This window comes from Oryx dammah, unplaced genomic scaffold (genome assembly GCF_014754425.2).
Source record: "Oryx dammah isolate SB20612 unplaced genomic scaffold, SCBI_Odam_1.1 HiC_scaffold_26, whole genome shotgun sequence".
Taxonomy (NCBI): Eukaryota; Metazoa; Chordata; class Mammalia; order Artiodactyla; family Bovidae; genus Oryx; species Oryx dammah.
In genome coordinates, this window is record NW_024070210.1 from 62196838 (window position 1) to 62210160 (window position 13323).

The following is a 13323-nucleotide window of genomic DNA, read 5'->3' on the forward strand; positions in this document are numbered from 1 at the left end:
TGTGCAATTGAGTTAGAATTATATGCGCTATATAATAAGGACACTGCATTTAAAATTTTATAATTTTATTTTTATGTAAACTTTTCTTCTTAATTTTCAATAACTTGCCAAAAATGGCACTGTAGCAGTTTCTGAATGCCAACTATCCAAATAAGTGGAAGTGAAAGTTGCTCAGTTGTGTGAGACTCTTTGCTACCCCATCGATTGTACAGTCGGTGGAATTCTCCAGGCCAGAATACTGGAGTGGGTAGCCATTCCCTTCTCCAAGGGATCTTCCCAACCCAGGGATTGAACCCAGGTCACCCACATCTCAGGTGGATTCTTTACCAGCTGAGCCACAAGGGAAGTCCCTCCATATGAGTAATTGCTATTTAATTTTTCAGTGAGAAAGCCAAACTAAAGTAACAATCTTTGTTGATGCTTGCTCAGATCAGGTGGACCAAAACAGCAGGAAGTGCCTCTGACAGATTCCAAGACTCAAGTGTCTTCAACGAGACTTTGAGGATTACAAATATTCAGCGACATCAAGGAGGCCGGTATTACTGTAAAGCAGAGAATGGCCTGGGGTCCCCAGCGATAAAGTCAATCAGAGTGGATGTGTACTGTAAGTAAATGTCCCAGAAATCTATAATTAAGTCAACTGCAGATATGTTTTGTCCTACAACTATTTTTGTTGTTACATCTATTGAGAAAGACTAGAGTTTGTTAAAAAAAATAGAGTTATATTTAGTTGAGAATGACAAGTCTTTAAGCTTAAGATAGCTCATTTAGCATATTTCCTGTAGAATCTCCATTAGAAATATTCATAGTTTTTGTGATTAAATAATACATATTAATTATAGAACATTTAAGAATTAGATTAAAATAAAATAAATATCACTAAAAATCCTAATAATGACTATTAGTGTTGAATGTATATACTTTTTATCTCTACATATAAGTATATAAATGCATATTTATATTTGTATAAAGAAAAAATCATGCTGTGGATATGGTGATTGGTTTTGTTAACTTAGCCCATGTGAATTTCAGTTATTCTTATTTTGTAAAATGCACTTCATGAATGAAGTTACTTGAACTGGCTTGTAAAAGGCCAAAATCTCTGTGTAGACTCTGTTTTGATCCAATTCTGTTAAAAGTAATCAGTACCTAGGGCGATGCTGAGCCTCCTGGAATGTGTTGATTTATTTTTGTTTTTGGTCTCATTTTTCTGCTCTTGGCTGTTAGCAAATATATTTAAAGTCCTCTTGGTCTCAATACTGTCTTCCCCACCAAAAGAAATTAAGGGCCTACATTCAGTTCAGTTTTTTTTTTGTATAGGTTTCTATTGCTCCATTGTCTTTTTGGCAAATACTTACCTTTTATTTGTTAACTCTTTAGTGTTATAAAGATGTTTACTTTTAGTGATTCAGATATAAGTAGCAGGTGAGGCATTCTCATTTTTTAACCCACGTTTCATTCTTTCCTTTTTTTCTTTTTCTTTCAATACAGGATATGGTTGCATAGTTAGGAAAGTGATTGGAATTATATGTGGTTGATCAGATCCTATACTGCATCTCATGTAATTGTTCAGGTGACTGAGAAGTGAGTGACAGGGTTGCATTTGTGATTCACCTTCCACATTCAGGAGCTTTCACTGTTCCTGGAAAGGATGAAAGAGAAGAAGCCCAATATCTCTAGCAATTCCCAGGCCTTCTGGCATGACCTGGAATAACTCAGGCATCTGTATCCCAGAGGCTGCTTTCTCCCTGTTCTTAATGGCCTACTGTTTGGGCTTACATGTATGTTTCTGAACAGTATATCCTCTGCCCACCGCTCCCCAAATCAAATATTTATAGTAATATATACTTTTAAAAAAGACTATGTATAGTGTTTTGTTCATATATAATTTTAAATGGTACTAAATTTAATTTCAATGAGTCAAACACTTCTATAATATATCTTTTAGAAAGAACATACATGTGATTTTTGTTATAATTATGGTCATGAAGTTTTATAATACATAACTTTGATACCTTAGACACAATTCTAAAATCTAAAAATTCTAGTGATTGAATGGATGTGTTTTGTTAAATATTATTGGTAACTTTTTGTAGTAAAAGCTGATGAGAACTAGTTTGGTAGTGACATCTAACCTGAAATGACTTGAATGCAAAAATAGAAAATACTTTCTCTTCTTTATTTACCCTACTTCATCTGAATAATCATATGTTTTACTCTGGAAATAATGTGCCTGATTACACAGTATTGCCACAGAGCCTGCTGGGTGTGTTATGTAAAACATGGAATATGTACTATAATATCTTCCTAAAATCTGAAATATTCAGAAAAACATTTCCCTAAGGTTTTGAATAAGAGATTGTGAGTTGTGTTCCCACTGCAATACATTTGATAAAACAATAAGATTGTATCGCTGGATTAAAAATCTAATACAAGAGAGAAATGGCATTTTAAAAGACTTTCGAAAAGAGACTTCTTTTCTCTTCTTACTGCAAAGCCTTTGCAGCACTGCCGTGCATGATTCTCCCTCTTTTCTATTTGCTCAGGGCCCTGCTGCCCAGAGTCAGCTGTGCCACAGGATCTCAGTTCACACTGCATACTTGGGGGGAACTAACAGCACAAGGCACCTTGTTTCCCCAGGCTCTGTTAGTCTTTTAAGGCTGGTGTCACCTTCCAGGAAACCATGCTAGAAGGCGCTAGTTCTCTTACCTTCTTCTTTGACCTTCTTTGGGATTTTTCCCACACAACCTGAACTTGACAAACATCTCATTCTTTGTTGTGTAAGTGAAATGTCATGGTGATGCATACCTTCAGTACGTTTTTGATGACAAGGATTTAGTAGAAGGCTGTCTAAAATTATATTACTTGAGACAATAACATGTATTCAGAGAATAACATGCAAACTAGTAGTCCATTCATATGGACTCTATGAATAAATGTGACAGGTCTTTTGGGGAATCTGTGTTTTATATATAATCTATGTCTTCTATAGATAACAGTTTTTAGGCTCAAGTATGTTTTCTTTACATGAATATTTATTCTTTAAAACCTCCCCTATCATTGTCGGATGAAACTGGAGCCGATTATACAGAGTGAAGTGAGCCAGAAAGAAAAACACCAATACAGTATACTAACACATATATATGGAATTTAGGAAGATGGCAATGATGACCCTGTATGGAGGACAGCAAAAAAGACACAGATGTGTATAGCGGACTTTTGGACTCAGAGGGAGAGGGTGTGATGATTTGGGAGAATGGCATTGAAACATGTATAATATCATGTAAGAATCGAAATGCCAGTCTATGTCTGATGCAGGATATGACACGCTTGGGGCTGACGCGGGGATGACCCAGAGAGATGTTGTGGGGAGTGGGGTGGGAGGGGGGCTCATGTTTGGGAACGCATGTACACCTGTGGTGGATTCATGTCAATCTATGCCAAAACCAATACAGAATTGTAAAGTAAAAATTAAAAATAAATTAATTAATTAATAAAAAAAAATAAAAAAAAAATAAAACCTCCCCTATCATTGTCAATAGGAATGTGAGTAACGTATTAGTGCTGGATTGAAACTTGACAACCTTAACATCTAAAATTGGTTTATAGTCTTAAGATTTATCTGTGATTTGGATTTTGATTTGATGTCAGACTGGTTGATTGACTAGAAATTCATTTTTATAAACCATAAACATTTGAGCAACTTTACATCAGGTGCTTTTACCTTAATTTTGAAAAATGCTAAAACTATAGGACTAATTTTGTTTTTTTAATGCTTTAAGCCATAGTTTTAGGATTGTCGATACACTATAAATTTCTCTTTCTTTTTCTAAACTGGTTCATCCATTCTAAACTGGTGGAACTTGAAAAAGTATAGGCATAGAATGCAAAATAATCTGCAGGTTAGGGTCATGTTTGCAACAGGCAGCTGAGGCAGACTATGGCTTAGGTTTAGCAAAATTTCTAATAAATGGCCTTAGAATTTAGCCTTGAGTTCCTCATGATAGTTTGTCTTTTAAAAATCTTCCACAAAGTACCAATTTTATAGCTATCCTGGAGAGATTTCATAACCACAAAAATGTATATCTCACATTAAACCCCATTCGGTAATCGTGAGTTTCTAGATTTTATGGTTAATACTATCCTAAAAAAACATTTATTTTGATAAGGAAATTTATTTTCTGAAGAGAAACCTGCCACAATGCTGACTGATATAAAATGAGGTGATTTTACTATATAGTAATATAATAATATTTGTGATACTGTATTAATATTTTGATCAGTTTGGGAAGATTTTTTAGTTTGAATTAACAATTCCTTCCCAGATAATTTTCTAAAATGTCTTGTAGTAATTGGACCTTGTAGGTTCCATAAAGTAACTACCAAATGTACTATTATTATTCTCTTTGCTGTTTAAATCTAGAAAATAGTTTACTCAGTGCTACTGTTCGGAGAAGATATACCTGTTTTTCAGTTTATCATGACCTATGATTCTTTTCTTAAGGTGGACTCATGTCAATGTATGGCAAAACCAATACAGAATTGTAAAGTAAAATTTAAAAAAAAAGTAGATAAAAAAAAGAACTATAAAAGCATTTCAAAATTAATATAATTTCTTAAAAAAGTATATTTATAAACAAGCAGATTTCATAACCAGATAACTTACATTTAAAAAAGAAATCTTACCTAGTTATTTATACAAATATTTCTGATCCAAAGCTACTCAATTACAATTCTTCTTTTGCTGGGAAATAGCTTCTGAGGGTCCGAATACTAACAGCTATATGCTTAAGAGAAAATAAAGAGTTAGTTCTACTTAAACCTACTGTTTTCAAAATATTCATTCTTTGTGTCTTCTCCCTGAAACTATGCTAAAACAATAATAAAGGAATAAAACAATAACCAAGCATGCGAACAGTGATAGAGAGAGTGGAAGAGGAGATGACAGAAAAACAATGTTCAACATACTGAAGAAAGCTTGAATCAAAGCTGTCAGTATGGAGGATAAAATGAGGCACAGAATTATGGAATCATTAAAAAAACTCAGTAATTGGAGACATCACTTAGCTTTTAGAGCGTCAGTCAGTTCAGTCGCTCAGTTGTGTCCGACTCTTTGCAAGCCCATGACTGTCTCGTAGTGACAGATTATGGGCCTTACCCCTGAGAGCTTACAGTCTAAACTGTCAAATTACTTAGCTGTCAGGTGATTTAAACACTAGGCACAAGATATAGCGGAATAGGGGCTGTACTGAAAGTTTGATTAGACTTCTGTAGGAATCGTGAATGTTTTCATCAACATTGACAAAATTCCACAGAGTTTTGTGGAAATTTCTACAGGAAATTTGTTTTCCACAAAAAACATTATTTGTGTTAAAAAACAATATTCTTAATTAAAAAAAGGAATATACTGAGATATTAATTGTTGCAATTAAATCTTGATGGAAGTGGCACTGTGACTGTGGTGGTGAAGTGAGAACACATTTGGCAGAATATACAGGATGAAGGTAGTCCCAGAAATACTATGTGATTATTGCTTTTTATATAGAATTAATATCAGCTGATACTAATATCAGCAAGTTTTATTGATTTGTTTTATTTTATTGTTATCATTAATGAAGAATACTTTATGTGTCTAGACTACAAATAAGTTTTAAAAAACATTTAGTAATCGCTGGCAAGTTCTTAATTTCAAAAAATGAATATACTGAAATATTAAATGTTGCAATGAAATCTTATAAAATGAAAATCCCTCATATACTTGCTGGAAAATGCACATAAATTTTAGCCTAAAATTTTGGCAACAGTTAAAATAATCCTCAAAACATTATCACTTATCTGTTATACATTTCAGTTCAGTTCAGTTCAGTTCAGTCGCTCAGTCGTGTCCGACTCTTTGTGACCCCAAGAATCGCAGCACGCCAGGTCTCCCTGGCCATCACCAACTCTCAGAGTTCACTCAAACTCACTTCCATTGAGTCAGTGATGCCGTCCAGCCATCTCATCCTCTGTCGTCCCCTTCTGCTCCTGCCCCCAATCCCTCCCAGCATCAGAGTGTTTACCAATGAGTCAACTCTTCACATGAGGTGGCCAAAGTATTGGAGTTTCAGGTTTAGCATCAGCCCTTCCAATGAACACCCAGGACTGACCTCCTTTTGGATGGATTGGTTGGATCTCCTTGCAGTCCAAGGGACTCTCAAGAGTCTTCTCCAACACCAGTTCAAAAGCATCAATTCTTCGGCGCTCAGCTTTCTTCACAGTCCAATTCTCACATCCATACTTGATGACTAGAAAAACCATAGCCTTGACTAGACGGACCTTTGTTGGCAAAGTAATGTCTCTGCTTTTCAATATGCTATCTAGATTGGTTATAACTTTCCTTCAAAGGAGTAAGCATTTTTTAATTTCATGGCTGCAATCACCATCTCCAGTGATTTTGGAGTCCCCAAAAATAAAGTCTGACACTGTTTCCACTGTTTCCCCATCTATTTGCCATGAAGTGATGGGATCAGATGGCTTGATCTTCGTTTTCTGAATGTTGAGCTTTAAGCCAACTTTTTCACTCTCCTGTTTCACTTTCATCAAGAGCCTTTTTAATTTCTCTTCACTTTCTGCCATAAGGGTGGTGTCATTTGCATATCTTAGGTTATTGATATTTCTCCCGGCAATCTTGATTCCAGCTTGTGCTTCCTCCAGCCCAGAGTTTCTCATAATGTACTCTGCATAGAAGTTAAATAAGCAGGGTGACAATATACAGCCCTGATGTACTCCTTTTCCTATTTGGAACCAGTCTGTTGTTCCATGTCCAGTTCTAACTGTTGCTTCCTGACCTGCATATAGGCTTCTCAAGAGGCAGGTCAGGTGGTCTGGTATTTCCATCTCTTTCAGAATTTTCCACAGTTTATTGTGATCCACTCACTCAAAGGCTTTGGCATAGTCAATAAAGCAGAAGTAGATGTTTTTCTGGAATTCTCTTGCTTTTTTGATGATCCAGCGGATGTTGGCAGTTTGATGTCTGGTTCCTCTGCCTTTACTAAAAACAGCTTGAACTTCTGGAAGTTCATGTTTCACATATTGCTGAAGCTGGGCTTGGAGAATTTTGAGCATTACTTTGCTTGCATGTGAGATGAGTGCAATTGTGTGGTAGTTTGAGCATTCTTTGGCATTGTCTTTCTTTGGGATTGGAATGAAAACTGACCTTTTCCAGTCCTGTGGCCACTGCTGAGTTTTCCAAATTTGCTGGCATATTGAGTAATTCAGTCTAAACCATACAAGTGGTTTAAAATCTATATAAGAAGAGTTACATTCCCAGATCTTTCACATTTCACACAGTTCAACACCAAACTACCCCTGTTCCCTTACCAACTTGCTAGTTAAATCCCTACAGATGACTAGAAATTTATTTTTATGAGATGTTCAGCCAGAGAAACTTTGATCTAAGAAATGTGAAATCATCAAAAACAAAAGGCAATATACTCTTTAATTAGAGTTATTAAATGTAAGTTTATGTACTCTTCACAATCCCTTCTCACACTTGGTGCTGAGAATGCCTTTCTGGAGGAATATTGGAGAACCTATCTAGTAAAACTGATGAACTTTGGAGAAACAGCTACGAATCCTGACAAGGTGATCCTTGGTGAAATAGCCCTGCTAATACACTCACAGCGAAGGCCACTGTTGATCAAGAGAGCTACCAATAAGCTGTTCTATAAGTGAATCTTAGGTGTGAGTGTACTGGATGACCAAACATTTGAGACAATCATCTAAAAAACAAGAGAGAAACCAAGAAAAAGACATGGAAAAAAAACTCAGGAAACAAAAATGCTGCAGGGAGCGGAACTACAAAATAAATCACAGTTATATATACTTTTAATTAGTATTCCCAGAGAAAAAAGGGAAATGTTGCAATCATATAACAAGAATAGGAAAATAGAAACAAGGAATTTTCAGAGGACATCAATGAACTCTTAGAATAGTACAAATGTTACTATATAAAATCAATAAAAGGAGTGGAAAATAAAGCTGAAGAAATCTTACAGAGAATAAAACAATCAAAGGAATAGAAGAAGGAGAAGATAATAAAATTAGATAATTTGTCCAGCTACTCTAACATATGAATATAATTCCAAAAGATAAAATAGAGATTAAGAAATTATTTTCTAAAAAATAAAGAACTATATCCTATTTAGACAAATGTTTTCAATTACAAAGCTTCCACTAGGTGTCTAGCACATAGAGTAAGCAAGATCTGTATCAAAACTCATTCACTTGCAATTTAAAACACTAGGAAAAAAATGAAGATCTTAAACATTTCCAATGAATTTTTCATTTTTTTCCAAAATAATCATATATCAAGAATTAAGAATCAAAATGACATAGTAAAAATTAAGAAGCTAGGAGATGTCTGAGTGAAACTTTTGAAATTCTGAAGGAAAACTATTTTCAAACTAGAATTTTCCACCCAACTAGACATATTTTTTCAGGTATTAAAGAAGAAAGACATTTTTAGATTTCCAAATTTTTTCTGCTATGTTCCTTTTCTTTTGACACTACTTTAATGAATGTTCTACCAAAACTAATTTAAAATATAAGATATTGTATATAAGAGAGAATGGACTCCCAAAGTGATATTGAAGCAAAACACCATGATGATAGCTATGCTGTTACTCAAGAACATTCAAGACAGACTGAAGCTGCCAGAAGAGCTTTCATGAAGGATGTCTTCATAAAAGAGATGCAAGTGGTGGATTATTTGATGTACTAGAGGATTCTACACTTCTCATAGAAAACTTGATAATATGGTAATGATGGGTGTGTACATGATTGAAGAAACAACTTGTGGGTGTTATTAATGAACAGAAAAAAGTTATTTGAAATGAACTCTAATTGAAATATATTACAAGGTTCAACTCTGAAGATAGACTTTTATGTAGTCAGTGGTAATAATAGCAGTTGACTTAACAAGTAGGATATAAATATAAGGAATATGGGGAAGGAGGAAAGTTGGTATAAGAGAGAAAAAAACTTCTCTCAACAGGTAGAAATCAGTAAGCCAATGTGAAAATGGAAAAAATACCTGTTAATAGCAGTTGAAGTGAAATGAAGTGAAGTGAAGTTGCTCAGTTGTGTCCGTCTCTTAGTGACCCCGTGGACTATAGACTACCAAGCTCCTCTGTCCATGGGCTTCTCCAGGCAAGAATACTGGAGTGGTTTGCCATTTCCTTCTCCAGGGGATCATCCCCACCCAGGGATCGAACCCAGGTCTCCTGCTCTGCAGGCAGATACTTTACCCTCTTAGTCACCAGTAATAGCAGTTAAACATCTATAAATATGAAGGCAAAACCAAGAATGGTTGCAAGATGCATTAGAAAAGGTTGCCTTGACGTGTTAGAAATACTTGAGGTTGTGTTTTATATATATATTTGACTTTCTAACCTATGTGCATGTATAACTTGATAACTTTCAATTCATAAAATATAGATTTGAAGATTTTGCCTTGCAGGCCTTGTTATTAAGCTCCTAGAAGTGAAAACTAACTCATTGCAAATTTTGTTGAAGATTGTTGTCAATTCTAATTATATTTATACTTTTCTTTAATTTTCCATAAGTATTGATGCTTTTTTATATTTTAAAAATTAATTTATTTTTTATTGAAGGATAATTTCCTTACAGAATTTTGCTGTTTTCTGTCAAACCTCAACATGAATCAGCCATAGGTATACATATATCCCCTCCCTTTTGAAACTCCTTCCCATCTCCCTCCCCACCCTCTAGGTTGATACAGAGCCCCCGTTTGAGTTTCCTGAGCCATATAGCAAATTCCCTTTGGCTATCTATTTTACATACGGTAATGTAAGTTTCCATGTTACTCTTTCCATACATCTCACCCTCTCCTCCCCTCTCAATCTAGAAAAATGGTACTGAAGAATTTATTTACAGGGCAACAGTGGAGAAACAGACATAGAGAACTGACATTCTTTGATATTTGACACCAATAAAGTTGACTGAAAAGCTTTAAGAAAAGGATAGACACACATAGGGAACATTGTTGCCACATTCTAACTAATCCCCCCCAAAACCCCCCCAAAAAATTGATAGAGTAAAACTCTCTCACTCATTTGTTTACCGGTGGTTTAGGATGAAACATTTACAACGTCAAGTTTGACCCTTCTTCATGCAACAAATATTTGAGAGACTATTCAAAATAAAATTCCATTAAATTTTGTGAGGCTAAAAAGGAATTTATTAATATTATAATTTGTATCTTCACTGAGTTTGAAGTACTTAAGGAGAAAACATGAAATATATAGTTTATTTAAATGGGACATAAATCTTAAGCAAGAAAATAAATAACATGCATAACACCACACAACATGAATGCTGTGTCAAACTGTGCTGAAAATGTGTAGTGAAATGTTACTGTGGCCTCTGATCATAAAAGAAGTAGGATTTACATTGTAGCTTGAAGGATGGGGTTTGATATGCATTTCTGCATGTCTTTTGGCATTTTTTTTGTCCTGAACTCTCTTTTTCAAGGCTGTTTGTGCAGCAGACAGCCTTATATATTAGAGGATGTGTCTGCCTCCAGGTCTGAAGGAAGATCTGCTTCCTGATCAGGATATTGAAGGCAATGTCTCCCTTAGGGGCAAAGATTAGGCAGGCTTGCTAGCAGGACCTTTTAAAGATCAGAAGTTTCCTAAACTCAGAATTCCATAACTGTGTCACAAACTGGTACAACATTTATCTAGACTCCTCTCACATTACTCCTATTGAAATTGAGGGAGAGAACTTATAAAGACATGAGGCTCATCTGAGATAAGCCTTGGATAATAAAGTCCTTTTTTTCTGACCCAAGAATCATCTTCTGTCAGCTTCCATGAAGTTGTGGCAAACTATGTTAGCTAGTAAATTGAAAAAATATACAACTCTTCAGAGTTCTTGACACAATAGATTGAAATAAGTAGAGGGGAAAGCCAATGATATTCTGTAATGAGTGAGCAGTCTGATTAGAAATACAGAAGACAGAACTGTGCTTGGGGGAACAGTGACTCAAATGGTGGGTTTAGAAGGAAGAAAGCTTAATTTGCAAAGTGGGCTGTCATACTGTGTTAAGATTTTACTGCTAATGTTTTCAGATGATATGAATGACCATCTGCTGTTTATATGAAATGTAAAATGAAGAAATTGTAATTTTAGGACTTCAGAATTACTGATGAGAGTCAGCATTCTCCTAATATTAATACTGGTTCATTTGCCCTAAGAAGCAATGGTCACTCAAAAGACAGTATCTGTCTTTGGAGGAAGAGAGTATATTCTATGTTAAGAAAATAAAATAAAAAAGTAGATTCACAGAATTTTGAAGTTCTCATACTGAGATAAATATTACTTTGAGGTTCTTACGGGCATTTAAACAATTTTTTGAGAATATGTTTCTGTAATTCTTTCACTTACTCTCAGCCATGACTGTATTGCTCACAGGGTAATGGAGGTCATACAACTTTAAAGGTTAGGGTTTGATTAAAACTTATTTTTAAATCAGAAGGAAATTAGATTCAGAGGCATTAGCTTAATAAGTTTTCATCTGTGCAGACACTGTTCACACATGAGACAAATCTTTTCCAATATCTATTAAACATTTTGTAAGCCTTCTTATTTCTGAACATACTACCCGCTTTCATTTCACTGTCTGTTAGATTTGTTTTACCTGAGAAACTAATGGGAAATTAGGATGACATGTTATCAATTTATTCTCAAATACAATTTACCTGTGTTAGAAAGAATGAGAAACTTTACAGTTAAAAAATATTGACAATGAGTTATTTGAGCTTATTTTCATTAGACTCATCAACATGACTTCTGGACAACACAGTTTAGAAAGAGATCTAAAACAACTAATGGGGATTCTGGTAGCAAAACAAACTCTGGAAGAAAAATAATGTCTTAAATCAATCTCATTAAACATAATTGTCTTAGCACCACCCCCTTTCCCCAAAACATCAGCCTTGGATTTGGAAGGTCTTAATAATTGATGTGGTAATTACAATGCTTATTAAAAATGGGTTGCTGTCATGGTAATTAGCCTGTTAATAAATTTCAAGACAGAATTTTGCAATTTTTTTTGTATGCTGCCAATGAAGAATGCTTGCTTATCAGAGTTATTTACTCATGGGAAACATAACCAATCTTATTCCCAAGTAGTATTAGCATTACCAATAAAAGAACTTAATAACACACACAAAAAAACCCTTCAGTGAAAGCTACAGTGAGAATGTAGAGACTCCTATCAAACCGTGTCAACATCATGCTGAGAATACTTGAATTCCTGTAATCTTATATATGAATGGGCAGATAAAGCTATATATTACATTCCTTTTAAACCCATCTAATTTCTTCTGCTTAGAATCTTACATAAAGTATACTTAGCTACTGTAATATATTTTCAAATTACAAGTGCTTGTTCAGTTCTTTGTGACACTTTTTTAGATTTTAAAAAATGTCAATGTATTTCCTAGAATTTTTAGTATGTAAACATATGTCTGCTCTCTCTTTCAGGTGACCATTTAGAATATTTTAACAATGGCATTCTGACCCCCTGCAGTTTTTTTAAATTTATTTATTATTTCCACTTAATTTATTGTTCTTGGTATGAGAAAGTTTCCAAATATTTTAACTTATAGTGGGCTTTCATATCATGTTTAAATTTGTCAATATTTCCCCAAACAACTTTAGATATCTGCTAATTCATAGTCTAAATTAGAAGTGTAATCCATATAATTAAGAAATTTACTTTCTTGATAATAAGAATATTTAAATTTTGAAAAAAATTAAGCAATAATATTTTCACTGTATTGATTTGAATTTGGCTTGTGGAAAAAATATTTTTAAATAGACATTTGAAAATTTACATTCTGTTAACATATTTGTGCAGTTAATTGTATTGTACCCTAAAGGCAGAATATTATGTTTCATCCTACTTAATTTCACCTTATTTTTCACCTTATCTGTGCATAAAGTAAGATTTTAAAATACTTTTGTTGTAGGATTATGCTTCCTATTTATTCATTTTATAGTTTTCTATTTCATTTAAAATATTACTTGTTTCCTAAATTTCATCTAATTCATTGTTAAAAATGTATTCTAGGGGCAAGACCAAGACCAAACCACTTTAATATGCAGTGCTAGAAACACACCTCCAAATTTTAGGCTATCAATTATTACCTGTGGTAGACACTTTCCAGATGTTTTCCAGACCAATATTAATTTCCTTAATACATAGGGGAACTCTATTTCACAGTCAGTATGGTTGGAGTCATGAGACGAGTTTGG

General features: G+C 34.2%; 1 protein-coding gene across 1 annotated transcript in view; it reads left to right on the forward strand.

Moving 5' to 3' along the window:
- Positions 1–13323, forward strand: part of MDGA2 (MAM domain containing glycosylphosphatidylinositol anchor 2) — a 915731-nt gene that overhangs the window by 482577 nt on the left and 419831 nt on the right. Inside the window, exon 3 of the mRNA XM_040226786.1 lies at positions 430–604. Coding sequence (XP_040082720.1) covers positions 430–604 — 175 coding nt within the window. The remainder of the gene's footprint in view (positions 1–429; positions 605–13323) is intronic.